General features: G+C 44.3%; 1 protein-coding gene across 3 annotated transcripts in view; it reads right to left on the reverse strand.

The window, feature by feature from the left end:
* CASTOR2 (cytosolic arginine sensor for mTORC1 subunit 2) overlaps window positions 1-16,225 on the reverse strand; it is a 127,588-nt gene extending 111,363 nt beyond the window's left edge. For 2 of the 3 annotated variants that reach the window (XR_011089021.1, XM_068656214.1), the window contains exon 1: window positions 15,774-16,225. Coding sequence is in view for 2 of the 3 variants with exons in the window: in XM_068656214.1 (XP_068512315.1) it covers window positions 15,774-15,886 (113 nt within the window). In the remaining variant the exon portion in view is untranslated. Of the gene's footprint in view, window positions 1-1,362; window positions 1,404-15,773 lie in introns of those variants that run through there. The other variant, XM_068656215.1, reaches the window with a different exon arrangement.
* Window positions 16,226-16,663: the final 438 nt, after the last annotated feature.

A 16,663-nucleotide genomic window follows, 5' to 3' on the forward strand; every position in this document is an offset into this window, starting at 1 on the left:
TCCTGGATAAGTGGGAAATATTCCCATGGAAGAGAAAGACACACCTGTAAGCTTCAGGTATTTCCTTATTTTGGAAACTGATTTTGGGGACGAGAGATATTTACTCAGCATTTTTCTCACTTCTTGCTACCAGAAAGAGCAAATTCATCCACAGCACACACAAGACTAACTCTCTATAGGGACCATTTCACAACAACCTGATCTTTTCTGTTTATTAGCAGAGGCTTGACTTAAAATTTTCAATACTATATACACAGACTTCTATCACATGAGCTAAAAGAATACCCCAATAATTGACAAGATTAGGTGTGGCCAAATGTTTTTCTCATGCAGTTCAGAGATATCGTAGTCAGGCAGCATCGTCTCAAAACATAACGAAAGATGACATTTCATCAGACAACATAGATGTGCCAGGCAATAAATCTTGCAGCAGAAGGCTCCTTCCTATTTTAATTCTAGTCGTCACCGATGGAAAGATACAATTGTCTTTCTCAAGCTACGACAGACAGGAGAGAGATGAAGCCAAAGCAAACACCCCAAACAACAGAAAAAAAAATCACACACAACACAACACACTGAAATACTCAGGATTTCATTTAAATCCCAGTGTACTCATTCTGGTCTAATAAAAATAGCCCACCCCACTGTTTGCACAATCCCTGAGATCAGTAGATATTATCCTACAGCTGCCTGCACTACTCAGAACCGTACGGAGGCTTGCTTCAGTGGGGCACATCCATCTGTCTCCCCCTCCCTTTATCAGATGCTTCATTTCAGCCGCAAGCATGGAACTGGTGGGAGATCTCCCCCACCGCGACTTGCAGATCTGTGCCCTGCTGACCACAAAAAGGTGTCCCTAAAGCTTTGACATTTTGCACTGTTCTAGGATCTGCCATCTAAAGGTTAGCAAATAAAGCTGTTTTGCAGTACTCCACAGGAGTGTTGTTTTTTTTTTTTTATTTGGCATCTGACCACGGTGGCTGTCAGCACATGCAGAAAAGGGCTCTCGTGTGTAGCAGCACAGACCGTCACGGACTACAAAAATCCACCTAAAAACATGGTAAACGTGGCCGCAGTTAGCCCGTGCCAGGTTGTACTGCGCTGCTTACAGCACCAGATTTGTCCAAGCCACCTAGCCTGAATCTCTAGCTATGGTACTGCGGCGTAGATCGGTCCTGAGGTAGGAACCATTCACTTTTTCCATCCCCAGCCACACAACCAGGCAACAACAAAATACAAAATGAAATCCCAGCACCTCGTCCCCCTTCCTGCACTCCAGCAATGCGCAACAGCCAGGTGGGTAAGGAAAAAAGCAGCAGTGGCAGCAGCAAGAGTCAGAGCCAGAAGAGTTTAAAACATTACCTCTTAAAGAGAAGATTTAGATACATTATCTAGTGAAGTCTATTCGTGTATCAGTGGCCACTTTTCCTTCAGAACAAACGATCAGAAATAGCTCCTTCAGTGCCAGCAGCTCAGCACTCACAAATAACCCTTTGACAAGGAGCCAGCCTGTGTCCACGGAGGATATACGGCCCGCCGGGACCAGGACTCAAACCAGCTTGCTTCTCCTCCTTGCTCTCCTTCTTGTTTTCCAGCTCCCTGCATGCCTGTGGGTAAATCACTCAACCTTCCCGTGCCTAAATCCACATTTGTGTAACAAGGATAATCGCTCCTTGCTGCTACAGAGAGCCATTGTCAGATCATGTTGACTAATGATTGACAGGAGCCTAGGTACTACAGACAGCACCACCAAAAATTGCCCCTCTGCCCCAAAATGCTTGATGAGAAACAAATGTTCATTTAAAAAAAAAAAAAAAAGATTTCAGATTCAGTTCCCCAGTAGCTACCACAAAGAACAGCAATTTAACAAAGACTCTACAAATGGGGAAAAACAACAACAACAAAAAACACAATTTGGCAATGTCCTTTCAAGATCAGGCTTTTAACCTGACATTAAAAAAAAAGAAAACCTACATGCACAATCACATATGATAACGACAAAACAACAGAACAAAGAAGGTGGGCAATACTGTTCGTTCTAGCTTAAAAAAAATTACAGTGCACTCAATTTGCCAGTTTTATAGGTGATGTGACAGGTCCTCAGTTCATCTTTGGACAATGTGAGAACAGAATGATTAGCAGTGTATGATGACAGTGATCGCTGGCTGGTTCCTGGAGAGCTGATAAGTTATTAAGCTAAACAATGCATCACTATTATGAGCAAGTCAGTGCACTAACTGTAATTTCCTTGAAAGCTGAGCAGTGCATGATTATACTTGTCCACTCAGACTCCCTGCTGGCAGCTCCGTATTCTGCTATTGTTCAGAGCTCCACAGCCTCCCAGTACCCAGGATACAGCCGCCTGAAAATGTATTCTTCACATCCAGCCCCCGTCGTGGCAGCTGTCATCTGAAGGGTACCGGGAAGAGAGACATTCTCTGTCCTGAAGCACAGCTATTAGAGCCCCTGAAAACATGTGTTTTTGTTTGTCAGCACAAGCTACCTCTCATTTCTCGTCGAGGCAATTTCCATTTCAAGAGTGCTCTGACTTCAGAATGACATATATACATATATATTATATACATACATTTCTACTTATTTGTGTGTGTGCATTCAAAAACACACATGCTCACAAGTACATCCCTGGCTGTTTTCTTTATGACGCTCAGGAAGACTGCTGTTATTACTGGAAGCTCGAATGGACATCTTGCAACCCTACTTACATTTCTCTCTGAAAGTATAAGCAAAGAAGACAGAGCACACCTTCAGTAACGAACCTAGGAGAAGTAGGAACAGAAAAGGCAAAAGAGAAGGAAAGCACAGCAGTCAGATGAGAGGGATTTCAAGTGGCTAATGCAAACACGGACTGGAAACATGGCTCTTGTCATTCCTACCAGAAAGAGGCAGTTCAGCAGTGGTGGTGGTGCAGGGCATGGAAAAAAGAGTCAGGCTCCTACTACAGAGCTGCTCTGTGAGGTGAGCAGGTCCCTCACCCCCTCTGTGTCCCTCAGTTTCTCCCTCCATGCAGAAAGCCAGCCGTGTCTCCCAGCTCTCAGAGATGCAGCCAAAATGCACGGAGATGGGTGACCCCTGAGCACCCAGCGGCTGCAGGGATTGCAGCTGCAGAGCGGGGCAGCGCGGGGGCCTGATGCTGCACTGCTGGAGAAATGGAGTAAAGCAAGTCCCTAACCCACATGGTTATGGGGTAAGATGAGCACAGAGATCCCTCTTTTGATTCCCTGAACTAATTTTCAGCAATGCATCTTCACTCCTTCCTGCATGAAGTTACACTAAGCCTCCCCCCTCCCCGGCTTTGGTACACTTTCACCATGCTTTTGTCCTGAAAGGTTGTCAGCAAGCCTGTCCAGGAGGCAATTTTCTTTTAAAAGCCCCTAAGTGTTTTTCCCTCCCACAGTAACAGACATTTCAGAGTCTAAGCCCCATTGGCTTCTAATGAGCCTTGGGGTGCCAAGTGCTTAAGCCATTTTTTTTTAAATGGGACTTAGGTGATTCTGAAAATATTATCATGTACCTCACATTAGATTTGATATAAAGTGAACATTAAGTGGGAAGAAAACCTGACACTGAGAACATTTGACAAGTGCTTAAAAGGTAGAGTCTAATTCATTTCAAACTTTGTTTTATGTAAGACTCGTTTAAGGAGCACCATGAAATTCTCTCATTGTCCTTTTCTCTGTGCTGATCCTGCAAGGAATATATAAACAGTAATATGTTCAAACAAGCCAAGGAAAATGTACCACTCTATTTTGAATCCAGGAACTGTTCTATTCCTGTCATTGAGTGTTTTGTTGTTGTTTTTTTTTTCAAATGCAAGTAAAAATCATTATTGTTGGAATTAAAAACACAAAAGGAGCAAATGTAATACTCAAAACATGATACTAGTGATACATAGAAGATGTGCTTATCCTATAGTTTGGAAAAACGGTAAACGCCACTCCTGTTCATGTATCTCATACTTCACAAGTTATTTCTATCCCTACAACAAGATCCAATCATCTGACCATTCTCCTGCCCAGTAAAGAAGGGCTAAGAAGTCAAACAATCATTTGTACCCTGACTCCAAAATTAGCCATCCCACAGCTGCACTACAGCAGCTGTCTGTGAGCCCGTGCCATACACATAACCAAAATGATTTGGCTTCAAAGGTGCCTTTTTTTCCCCTCACTGAACCTGGATCACGCTCGGCAAGCTAACAACAACCTCCACAACAGCGGAGGTGGGAGCTGCTGACTCGGGGCCAGGAATCTCAACTGCTTGGCTACGATCCTCCATCTGCACCCTCAGCTATCCAGCCAACAGGGGCTGTGCCTAGAGATAGAGTCAGGAACTGTTTTAAGTGCTGTGGCCATCTACAAATCTATAAGAAAACACACGGTTATGTTCCAGTTAGGGGGAGCTCAAAAGGAGATGCACTGCAGTAACGCGCCACGGAAGGCTATGGAGCATGGATTAACAGCCAAGGATGTACTGGCTCAAAGGCTTGCTGATATACTGCAAACATAGAAGAAAATTAATTTAAAGCATATACCAACATACACCTCCAAAGACCACCAATGTTACAGGAGGCATTTTACACACACATGCACACACAGTCATTTCTGACTTTTTTTCCTGTTTTATTTCCCCACCAAGAAGTAGGTCATTATCACTTGTACACTTTCACAATGAGATACCCATTGAAAACAGGCTGCTTCACAAGCCCATTAAAAGCTAATACATAACCATATTGTTTTGAGACTATTTCATATTTAAATCATTGCCTGAGATTACAATCCAGCCACCATCTGAACGAACAAAGCCATTCAGACGGGTACAGGACGCACAAAGTCTTTTTACATTAGTCATTCCAGGCTGATTTCACAGCGCTGCGCAAAGGAGAAGTATTTATTTCCCTTACGCTGTGACACCAGAAGAGCTACCAGGGGACAGCTCGGTGATTCGGCACCATCCCTTCCCTTCGAGACCTCTCTCCTTGCCCAGACGCACGGCATCGGCCCTCGCTAGCACGGAGCGCCTGTCCCGGGGTCAGGCCCCGGCGGCCCCCGAATTACAGCACTGCGATGGGTAATGTGGCAAGGCACGAAGCCAAGAAAGTGACTGCGTGCACAGGAATTATGAGAACCACTCAGAAAGGCAGGGCGTTGGAGTAACTTGATACGGGTATGAGGGCTATAGAGAAAACTCTTCCATATAGTGTGGTTTCATCGCATGATGAGTATTGCAGAAGGATTTCAGGAGCTGTGCAATAACCAAAGCACCACTTTTCCTGCAGGCCATCCACCACACAGTGCTGTGCGTTAAACCGAGCACCATTTGGACTCTATGCCATTCTAATACTTTCCCTTACTTGTGTCAAAGACATAAATAAAGCTTCCATGTCGAGGACTGGGGTTGAAGTGGCTTCATTAGTCTTGTACATCCATCTAACGGTCCTACAAATTGTAATTCAGCTGCCTGCTCTGATACAGAAGTGAGTACATGCCCTTTCCCAAGGCCAGCTTTGCTCTTATCCAGCTATGGAATTTTTTGGCTTCTACTTTGTTTAAATTAGAGCAGCCTCGAGGCTGCTCTAACTTCAGCTCTTTTTTTTTTTTTCTTTAAACAATGTGCAGCCAATAAGCAGTTTCACATGAAATGCTCACGAAGAAACATAAAGTACCAATAAATTAATGCAACAGACAGTTTTTCTTCCATACTGAGGGACCTCTCCAAAGCTAAGAGGTCATACAACCCCACTATTACCTTCAAAAAACACATTGTCCTGTTTAAATGAAACATTAAATCACAAGTTATACTAGGATAGGGAAAGCAGTGCCAAACAGAACAAAGTTATAATGTCGGGAAGGTCAACAACACCTCAACTCACAGGAGAGCAAAGCCACGTGCAGGGCTTTAAGTACAGGATTCACCTGGGCAGCACCCTACAGGACCATCTCCACTCAATTGTGCCTTAGCCGGGGGGGCGGTCAGACCTGATGATGGCCAGAGATCCTTCCAACCTCAACCACTCTGTAAAGATGTGCTGTTTTCTTCTTCTGTGACAGCACTGTACCAGGCTTGGACTGAAAACACCACAAAAAGGTTAAGGTCCTACTACAGCATTAACGGGCGTAAGTCCCACAAGAGGCTACCATGTGGTTAGGAGACCTCAGTCTCCAAGCCAACCTCGTGCTTTGTCGTTCTTCTCCCCCCTTGAAGAAAACCGTAACGCTTGCTTTGGTCAAGCTGAATTCTTGCAAACCTCTGCTTTGCTCAGCCAAAATCATTCTGGTCTAGCAGAGAGGTCCCCGCTGGCCATCAAAACACTGAGACACCTGTGTGCCAGGGACACTGAAAAGAAAGTAAACGTTAAACCAAAAGTCTCCGTGTTAAAAGCAATGCTCTGTTCTCAAGGAATCTCATCATTTTATCCATTCCTAACTACCGTTGCCTCATCTGTAATGCCTGTAACTCAAATCCATTTCATTTTCCAGAATAATGTATTAATTTTATTTGCACAGAAATCTCTACAGACAGTCTACACTGCTGAGTTTTGCCTGAAAAAAGACCTCAACTGAAAAAGCGATCTGTCTTGATTTGTGTGCCATAGCCCACAAAAGACAAGCATTGCTGGACACACGGCCCCATCTCTTGCTGCAGAAACCCATTCACCAACTGTTCTAAAACCCATGGTGAGCTCGAGAGAAGGAGCCACAAGCGTGTATGGTTTCCCACCTTGCTACCTCAGTAGTTAGGACATTAAAACAATTAAAAGTACAATTTTATTTTAACATCATAAAATACGATCTAAAGATTCCAGATACCTGAAATCATTTTTTGAGTGATGGCATCTTACGTGTAAGGAAGATTGTTTAAATAAGAATTAACTATCAAAGGAAGTATGTTTGTTGCTGAAACTCCAAAGCAAATTTAACAAGTCAATTGAGGAGAAATCGGTGACAAAGCAACTGGAACCAGTCCATTTACGCAATAAGCCAGATTTTAATAGCAACAGCATCTTCTGCAAGAAGAGTAATTTGAAACAAGGAAAATATTCTCTCAATTTAGTTCAGAATGATCACTAGTTCATTCCAGGTTGAGACACAAATTAGGAACTGAAAAAGCAAGTAAATTTGTTTTTTCTTTTTTTTTTTTTTCCCTCCAGTCTGCAAACAAGAAGTAGGTGTGGGAGGCTGAGATCTACTAGCTCTAATCTCTTGACAGGCATAGTCTCACGTCACCATCAATTCAGTTTGTTTTATACAGATCAGAACAAATTGTTTAGTTGCATACACAAAATAGGTTCGTACTTTTTTTTTTCTAAATACTCAGCACATTTAATGTTGTTTATTATTTTAAAACAGCAAATCAAAATGCTTGCTTGCCATGTTATAACCAAACTCCAATTTCCACCCAAAAGCAGCGTGAAGAAGATCACAACTGGAAGATTAATCATGTAATAAATAAGTCATCCATCATTTTCAAAAAAGCATAAAAATAAAGACTGAGTAAATCTATGTAAATGTATACAGTTGCTTAGATGCATACAGAGTATATCCTTCTCATTACTAGAACAACCTTTTTTCTTGTTGCCGAGACCACATTTATTTGCAAGCGAGTGCCTTAGAGGCTATCAGCAGAGGAGAGTCAATCGCTCTTTAGGAAAAGAAATAAAAACAACAAATGTTAAACAAGATTAACATGGGCTGTTTCCATCACGGTCTCTGACTTGTCAACTTCAGCCAACTCGCCCTGTAAAACAGGATATATTCTCTAGCATAATAAAGGGTTGAATGCTCATCTTTTAATCACGGAACTAGAATAAATATTCAGGTATCACTAAAACCAGCGTATATCATTGCTCAGATCCTCTGACACAATATTTCTAAAAGCCTGAACAGAAAAAAAAGACAGGAAAAGACATTTTAACTGTTCTACCTGTGTCAAAGCTTGTAAATTTTCCCCTCCCAGCTTTAGAAATTGCCCCCAGTATCATTTAAAATAAATAAATAAATAAATAAAAAGTCCACCGATTTGAATACTTTTATGTAACACTTCAAGGTTGCGTTCTTTACTTTCAAATTCGTGTAGTTTGCAATACCTTATGACATCTCTGGTATCCTTTGTAATGAGGACACTAAAACTGTGGGTTAAGAAAAGCAACGTTTCCTATAGAGTTACATCTGCATCAAACACATTCACACTTATGAAGCAGTTGGGTTCCTTCTTTACAAACAATTTCTACTAAAAGAATTTGGGCCAAGGACAGCTGACCAGCAACTACAGCCTACATCTCCCTACAACTAATGGACAGTAATAGCACAAGTATCTTAAAAAACACTTATTCCGTCACATCAACTAAACTGAATTGGACCAGAAAGGTCTGAAAAGCAATTGCTTTGCCAACTGAGCCATCCACACAATAGCACGTCCCAAAGTCCTCCAAAGATTACCAATGGTTTGCTGCCACCAAACTCACTTGTCTTTTCCTCATGCCAACATTGTGCTAAACAGCAACTCCAATAGCACAGCATTAATGCTGAGAGCCCTCTGAAGTAGGCTGCAGTACAGAAGGACTTTTTTATTTTAATCTCCAGTTAAGAATATTTAACCAAAGTAAGGAACAAGATCTGGTTGGTGAGGAAGTTTAGGCATTCAATGCTTTCTTTTGGTTGTGAAAATAAAACTTTATCAACCAGTACGAAATGTTTATGATACATCAGACCACAAAAATGAGATCTGATTCTGTTTCCATGGGCAGCACAGTAAAACTTAGTGCTGTAAGTCTGAAGCTAATGGGACTATATAATCATGAAAAAGGCTTTATCAATCTTTATTGCCTTTGTTCCCTAATAAAACATTTTTGTCTGTTGTTTTCTCAACAACTGTATCTTACAGTTAGTTATACAAAACCAAGCTGAGCTTGGGGGAGGAGAGATCTTTTTACTTTGAAATGATAACTGCAACTTACAGGCTTTGCTCTGTTGATTCTGAACTGCAATGAATGGAGTTATTTCCTCACATTCCTCTTGTATAATTCTTCCTTCACCAGCCTTCAGCTATCAGCAGATCAGAGCTGGAGTTTACTCTGGAGTTGGCAGTAAACAAAAGAACAAATCTGCACTGTTTCCTCTGAAAAAGAAATTGTAGCCCTTGTCCAAATACATTAAAAAAAATTGAAACATGCAGGACGATTAAGGAGTTGTGTATTAGATAAATGAGGTAGTGTGCTCAACAGATATAAAAAAAGAGCAGAATTAAGTGAAAAGATCTACATATTTATAGAGGACAAACAAGGCACTGTCAAATAGTTCCAGCTATCAAACGGGGCCTAATTTAAGTTATAACTCAGCGGCAGGAATAGCCTGTGGATTCAAGCTATTGTGTTAATGAACAACTCAACTGTTACTTCTCGATGACAAATGCACAACAGTCATGCGATCCTTAGCAGACCTGCAGCGCTGCTGCTGAAGCAGAAGAGCGCCCAGCTTGCAGAGGAAGCCATCTAGGAACTAACAAAAGCCACATTTTTCATTTAAATATTGACTCTCAGATGAAAGTAATAAACAAATATTCAGCTGAAGGGAGTTTTAACAATTTACATGGCAAAAGATAAATATTTTTTCCTCTTTTTTATTTCTCAGCTCAACATTAGTGGGCACTAGTGCTGCTTCCTCTACATGACTGAACTTGTAGCGTATCCCCAGATGATGGATTGCATCTGTGCAACAGCTCTGCCCATGGACAGCAGCAGTTCAGCATGGGAAATGAGGAATAACAACCACCCCAGGACAAGCTACAGCCAGGTGTTTGTTTATTTAAAAGGCAAATGTCCAAGTTCAGATGGGGGGTGGGAGAGGAAAGGGAGGAAATCTTACAAAATGAACAGTTCTGTTACAAAAGCCAACATCTAAACCAAACATTTCTCCAGCTACAAGGCACTGTGAGTTTGGTCCAGAACTGCTGCTTTGGTCCAGATTCTGCCTTCTGAATCCCACTTACTTTCTAAGTGCTCCTGACAGCTTCTGACTGGGCACCAGCATCAGGGCAGGCTGGGGACAGAGGGACACTTGCCAGGCAGAGACAGGAGTAAACCAGGGCAGCGTCAGAGCAGAAAAGAAAGGAAAATCACAACAACGTTTGAAGATAAACAGTAAGAGACTACCAGGAAGGAAACCTACTCTTTACAAGGTTTAATGTATTAAAATACCACGGAATGTCCTCACATCCCAGTGGTAGCTGGGATGCCCAGCAGCCCCGAACAGAGCGATGACGTTCACAATTAAAGAGCTGATGTCCTTGGTTAGGCCCAAACAAACATCTGTTCGCTCTCCCTCTTACTTGTTTGATTCTCCCCAGCTCTCGCTGGTCCTGACCATGCACCAGCAAGCTCAGCACCACACAGGGACATGGGAAGGCAGTCAGGAAGGCCGAGTGCTTTGGGGAAGGGTAGGCAGGGGGCTTCGGCCACCAGACTTCCCATTGCTCCAGCCTCCCGTGGCATCTGGACATCAATGTTTGGGTCCCTCCATAACTGATGGTCAGCCAGCCAGGCTGAAAAAGGAGTCCCCAGACCTCAAACACCACACACCAAAAAGAAAAAACGAGTCAGTTGGGAGCCTTTGCCACACCAAAAGAAAACAAGAGCAACCTGTTTTGGTGAGTCAACACCGCAAAAGCCTCCATTCAGTGGTCTTCCTGGGACATCTCGGGGGGCAGAAGCCAAGAGCAATAGGTTTTAGCAATGGGAGTAACTTATCCTTGCCAGATCACCCAATGCTGCAGACCGGTCTGTACTTCATAATAGGGACATAAATGACCCTTGTTTGTCTAAGTTTATACCAAAGGAATGGACTTCTGATCTCCTGAACTCCCTTAAATGATGCAGATTTTAAGATATATTTCAAACACTTGTTCATCCTATTACGTTTTGAAATCCAAAATAGATCTTTTATTACAGTATCTCCAACTTCAGGACACCTAAACGGTAAACAAGCGATGAGGGAATGAAAAACACTTATATTAATAGCAACAACACATTGTTTATAAGTAGGGGTGTCGATTATTACTAAGCAAAAGGGACACATCACCAAAGAAACTATCACAAAGTTAGCAAAAATAACAAACCTAGCTTCACGGCTTATTCACATACGAGAGAATCACAGAATCACAGAATTTCTAGGTTGGAAGAGACCTCAAGATCATCGAGTCCAACCTCTGACCTAACACTAACAGTCCCCACTAAACCATATCCCTAAGCTCTGCATCTAAATGTCTTTTAAAGACCTCCAGGGATGGTGACTCCACCACTTCCCTGAGAGAAGCCAGTTTATTCCACACAGCTTATCGCTGTTTACTTCTCACCACCCTTTGATTGGAATGAACATTTTTAAGCACCTCTCTGAGAACCCCTCCTGCCTCCGAGCATCCCCTGGCAGAGGCAGCGTGACAGCAGTGCTGAGCACAGGGCAGAGGCCAGCCTGGCTCCTGCAGCCCACCCGGCTCCTCTGGGAAGCATCTCCTCTCTCGCACGCCCAGCCTTGTGGATCCAGTGCCAGGTGTGGAATCTGCACCTTGCAAAGTACCTGTGATTCTGCTTGAAGCCACCGGTGTGCAGCAACTGCACCTCTAGAAGGTGACCTGGGAGCCTTGCAGAAGAAACCAAGATGCTTTAGAAATGGCTGCCTTAAACACTCCTGAGATTGAGGTCTCACCCTTCACACATGGAGAATTTGTTCCTTCTCTTTAGCACACTGAAATAACAAGGACCACCACAAACTAAACGCTATCAGAAAACTCTCAATTACAGATTTTAAGATTTTTGATGCTAGGCACAGGACCTACTATTATTTTAACTGCCCAGCTCTGTGAACAAACCAACCTCTCAACTTCATCCTAATTATAACTTAATATCATTAGAATTTAAGTAACACCTTTCTCCCTCAACTACTTTAATTCTCTGTTTACCACCAAACCTTTGTATTAGGTACTGGGACCAAGAGAGGAAAGGCTACTTGTTAACTCATTGACTCCAGATGTTCAAGGATCTATCTCAGCATTACCCAGAAAGCAGCAAGCGAAGGCCAGTTCCTTTACACAGACACAGTGCTTGGAAAAACCCTGACCCCACTTGATTCTCCAGGACTTGAACTCTCCGTATATATTTTTATAAACTCAAAAGACAAGGTCAACCTCACTTTTTCCATGTACTAGTGGCTCAGTGCAGGCGTTACCCAAGACTTGAAACTGTCCTTCCTCCCCCTCCATCCAGATTTAATTCCTATGCTGTAGAGGGAGACGTAGTTAGAAGTGTGCTGCACGCAGGACAAAGATCAAGGCTGGAGCATGGTAGCACCTTAGGATGTCTATCAAGTCCTCAAGCAGGTTGTTTGGGACACATCATCTGACAGCATGAGATGTTTTAACCCTGTAGAAAGGAGATGCTTAATTTTGGTGGGAGGGAAGCTGTTCTTGCAGCACTACAGGTGGGAAGGATGAGCACAATTCCCTGCCCCAGAGAATGAGCATTTACAGGGGCACATACAAAGAGAAAAGGATGCAGTGTTAAAACCAGGCACAGTTCCATTTACATGCACAAACACAAGGCACACCTTCTGAATAGGCGAAGATCCTTGGCACCAAGGAACCCATGAGCCAAATGAAGACAGGTCACGATCAGTAAAACACTAGGATGACGACGCTGAGAGCAACAGCAAAGAGATGAGGTACATGCAAATCTTCAGCATGCAACTAAACATTACAGGGACCTGATCCTCCACTAGGGTGCCTGGCAGAGTTCAGGTGAAGTCAATGGGTCTGCACTTATTTACACAAGCAGAGCACCGAAAGCACATTGCTCAGCATAACTAAGTCGGGGTTTCACTATTAGCTATCATTTGACTATCTGTCTCAATGCATCTCTGCATAAGATATCTCATACCTAACAAAGTTATGATTAATAGTGTTTTTCTTTCAGCTCAGTTCAGCCCACTGTTTTATTCACTACTGGTCTCACCTCTTCACCTCGTTAACTGCTTTCTTGCTTCTGGCCATCGGAATAGTTCCAAAATTGCTGTTCTTTGTTCAAAAAAAAATACTGCTATTGTAACAGAAGCTAAATTAAAAGACTCATGACATGAACAAGGGCAGACAAAGTGGCAAAAGGCCAACTAACGAGAGGGAGATTTGTTACTTTTCCTTCCCAAGAGGATTAAGAAAAACGTACAAGATTTGAAAAATTGTTCCAGCCCTATTCCCTAGTGTACGAGAACGTGAAAGATATTCCAATATTCCTTCCAGATCACTTCTCAGAAGTGAGAGCCTATGTAAAGCTGTGGAATCTCTTGCCTTACCAACAGAAGGATACTGGTGATGTCATTGCCACCTCTCTGGATCACATCTGTCCCTCAAATCATTATTTCTCACTGGCAGCCTTGCAGCACAGGTAAGAGCTCTGTTTAAGGTCTCAATGGGAAAAAGACAGGTAGTAAAAGTAACGGGCATTTTTATCTCATCAGAAAGGACCAGCAGAGATGTGGGCCACCTTCTGCTTTCATCCCCCACATAGTCCTTCCCAGGTGGGGTGGTTGGGGGGACATTTGTCTTGCACATGAATAAGAAGTTGTTGTCTGCTGGATGCATCCACTTTTTAGAGGAGTGAGAATAAACCAGCAGGACCATAAATTCAGTTACATCTCTCAGAGACTTTCACTTGTCACACAAACACATCCATCAGAGCAGAAGGTCCATGGGGCAGGGGTCTTGGGTGCAGAAACCCAGAGGAGAAAGAGCAACATCTCAGCACTATCGGCTGTCTCAAGAACGACAGAGGCAAGCTTTCCCTTCTTTCCCCTACACTGCTACTCTCTGCAAAAACAAAACAAAAGGGAAATAAATAGAAGCTCCCCATGCCAAACAAAACCTTTCCACAAACAGCTTTCTTCCTGACCAGTGAGGTTCCACGGAAGCGTTATTGATACTCACTGTGTGGAAAGAGCCAGACACCAGTGACTTGGGGAATCCCAAACTGCCCAGTGCTGCACCCCAGTGCGGGACCAGCTATCACACCGCAGGGCAAAGGGCACACTTGCTGTCCAAGCCTTTCACACCTCTCTACGTACAGATACAAAATTTAGCATGAAGCAAAAAGAAAACAGGATCATCCACGAACTTAAATACGTAAATAAATCAGTAACCCCCAACCCCCAGCCTATGCATTAGAAGTGACAGGTTTGAAGATTTCATTGCTGACGCCGACAGCGACACTTTGTCAGCAGGGGGGAGCAACAGCCCCCCCACCAAATCAGCAACCGCTTTCAATTAGCAATGAAATAACACATGAAAAATAGAAATTTAAGATTGAAGAGCCTTTAATACCCTGCTGGGTATTCAGGGACAGCAGTAAACAAGGTGCTGATGTGCATTACGCTGCAAACAACGTTAGCGCTGAGCCAAATGGGATGAGCCCCAAATCAGAGTCAGAGTGAGATTTCAATGCATGAAGTTTAACTGTGAGATAAGGGACTGTAATCAAATTACACCACAAATAGGTCCATTCATCCATAAGCATTATTGCAGAGAGAGGATTGAATTACAGCTTGGAATAAAACAATTTAAGAAATAAAAAGCAAATTTATTATCTATTTATTATTGTCCTACTGCCAAAGAAAATTTCCCACCTTCATTACAAGAATGCTATCTAAGATGAATCTGAGGAGAAAGCTGAAATACCAATTATCAGGCTGGAAAAACAAGAAGAGTTTGAGTCGTGCTATTTACATTCCCATTCCTCTTTCTGAATAGAGCAACAAAGTCAACAAGCGAAGTGAAGACATAAGAATATGCATTTGCAATTCAAGTTGTTTTGCTGTGAAAGGCCTAGGCAGCGAGGCACGCTCAGTAATACCGGCCAGAGCGTTTTCTTTCCTTTCCCTAAGAAAAAAATAAAATTCTTCACGGTGCCTTCCATTACAGTTTTTTTTTTTTTTTTTTTTTTCCTCCAGAAAGCTATCACAATCCCTATTACTCAACACCACGATTTTTAAAGAGCACCAAGTGCAAGGCGAGCACTGCCCCTGCCCTCCTGCAATCCGGCAGCACCAAAAAAACACCTTTTAGCGCAAACCTTTGCACGAGCCGCTCCGGCAGCGAGCGGCAAGGACCGGGAGAGGGGAGGGGAAAAAAAAAAAAAAAAAAAAAAAAAAGCGAGAGAAAAAAAATAAGAGAGCAAGAAGGGAAAAAAAAAAAAAAAAAAAAAAAAAGGGAAGAGGGGAAAAAAACACCAGCACTAAGCACTCCTCCTCCTCCTCCTCCTGCCGCTGCCTTTGTTGTCCGGCGGTGGCCCCGAGCCTGCCCCCCCGGCCCCCACCTGTTCCCGTTGCGCTGCCCCAGGACCTTTTGGGGGGAACCCCAAACTCCGGCCCCCCCAGCTTGGGATGGGGCAGGAGAGCTGCGGGGGGGGACACCCCCTGCTCCCCCCAAAAAACACCCCTCTAAGGGGCAAGGTGTCCCCCGGGGCCAGCACCCCGGCTCCTAGCAAGCAGGGTGCCCCCCCCAAAACACAGCACCCCAAGGTGCCCCCCCAAAAAACGCAGCACCCCAAGGTGCCCCCACCCCTGGCAGCAGCACCCCGGGGTGCAGGACGGCCGGGGGGTGCCCCCCGAGCAGGGAGCCCCCAAACTCCTGCACCCTTCCCCCCGAGGGGGCGAGGAGGGGGCGCCCCCAAACCCCGTCCCCTTTTGGGGGGGCAGAAGGGGGGGGTCCCCGGCACCCACCTGGTCTTGGAGGAGAGGAAGGCAAGTTTGATCAATCCGTAGGTGAAGAGCTGGATGCTCTCCTTGGCTATGCTGGCCACCCGGAGCCTGTGCTCTAGGATGTGCAGTTCCATCTTTTCCTCTTTCTCATTTGTAGTTCATCTAGCCCCGGCGTTAATGGGGGGGCTGGGAGGGGAGGGGGGGGGCTCTTACTGCCGGCGCCCCGGGCTCGCTTTTTGTGTTGCCGTTGCTTTTATTATTATTTTTTTTTTCCCTCCCCCTCCTCTCCTTCCCTCCTCCTCCTCCTCCTCCTCCCTTATCCTCCTCCTCCTCCTTCTCCTCGCCCGGCTCCTCTCCCCCTGCCCGGCTCCGGGGGCGGGGGGTGCCAAAGTTGCGCGGGGGGGCGCGGAGCGGGGCCGGGGCAGGGGCAGGGGCAGGGAGCGGAGCGGGGCCGAGCCGAGCGGCGCGGGGCCGGCCGCACAAACAAGTTGCCACTCACGGCCCGCGCCTGCGCAGCGCCCCGCCGCACGCCGGGCCTTGGAGTCCGCGCAGCCACGGCAGCCCCCGCGCCCCCCGCCAGTCCCCGCCGGGGCGGCTCGGAGGGAAAGGAGGGGGCCTGCCCGCGAGCCTCCCCCCCCCCCCCCCCCCCATCCCGGTCCTTTGTATTTTTGAAAATGTCATGTCTTGAATTTTTTTACTTTATTTCACATTATTTTACTTTACTTTATCTTAATTTTGTATTATTTTAATTTACTTTGTTTTATTTTAGTTTTACTTTATTTAAAATTATTTTTATCTTTATTTAAAATTATTTTTATCTTATTTTATCTTTTCCTTATATTTTATCTTTTCTTTATATTTTATCTCTTCCTTATATTTTATCTTTATCTTATCTCTTCCTTATATTTTAT

The sequence above is a fragment of the Anas acuta genome, chromosome 19 (genome assembly GCF_963932015.1).
Source record: "Anas acuta chromosome 19, bAnaAcu1.1, whole genome shotgun sequence".
Taxonomy (NCBI): domain Eukaryota; kingdom Metazoa; phylum Chordata; class Aves; order Anseriformes; family Anatidae; genus Anas; species Anas acuta.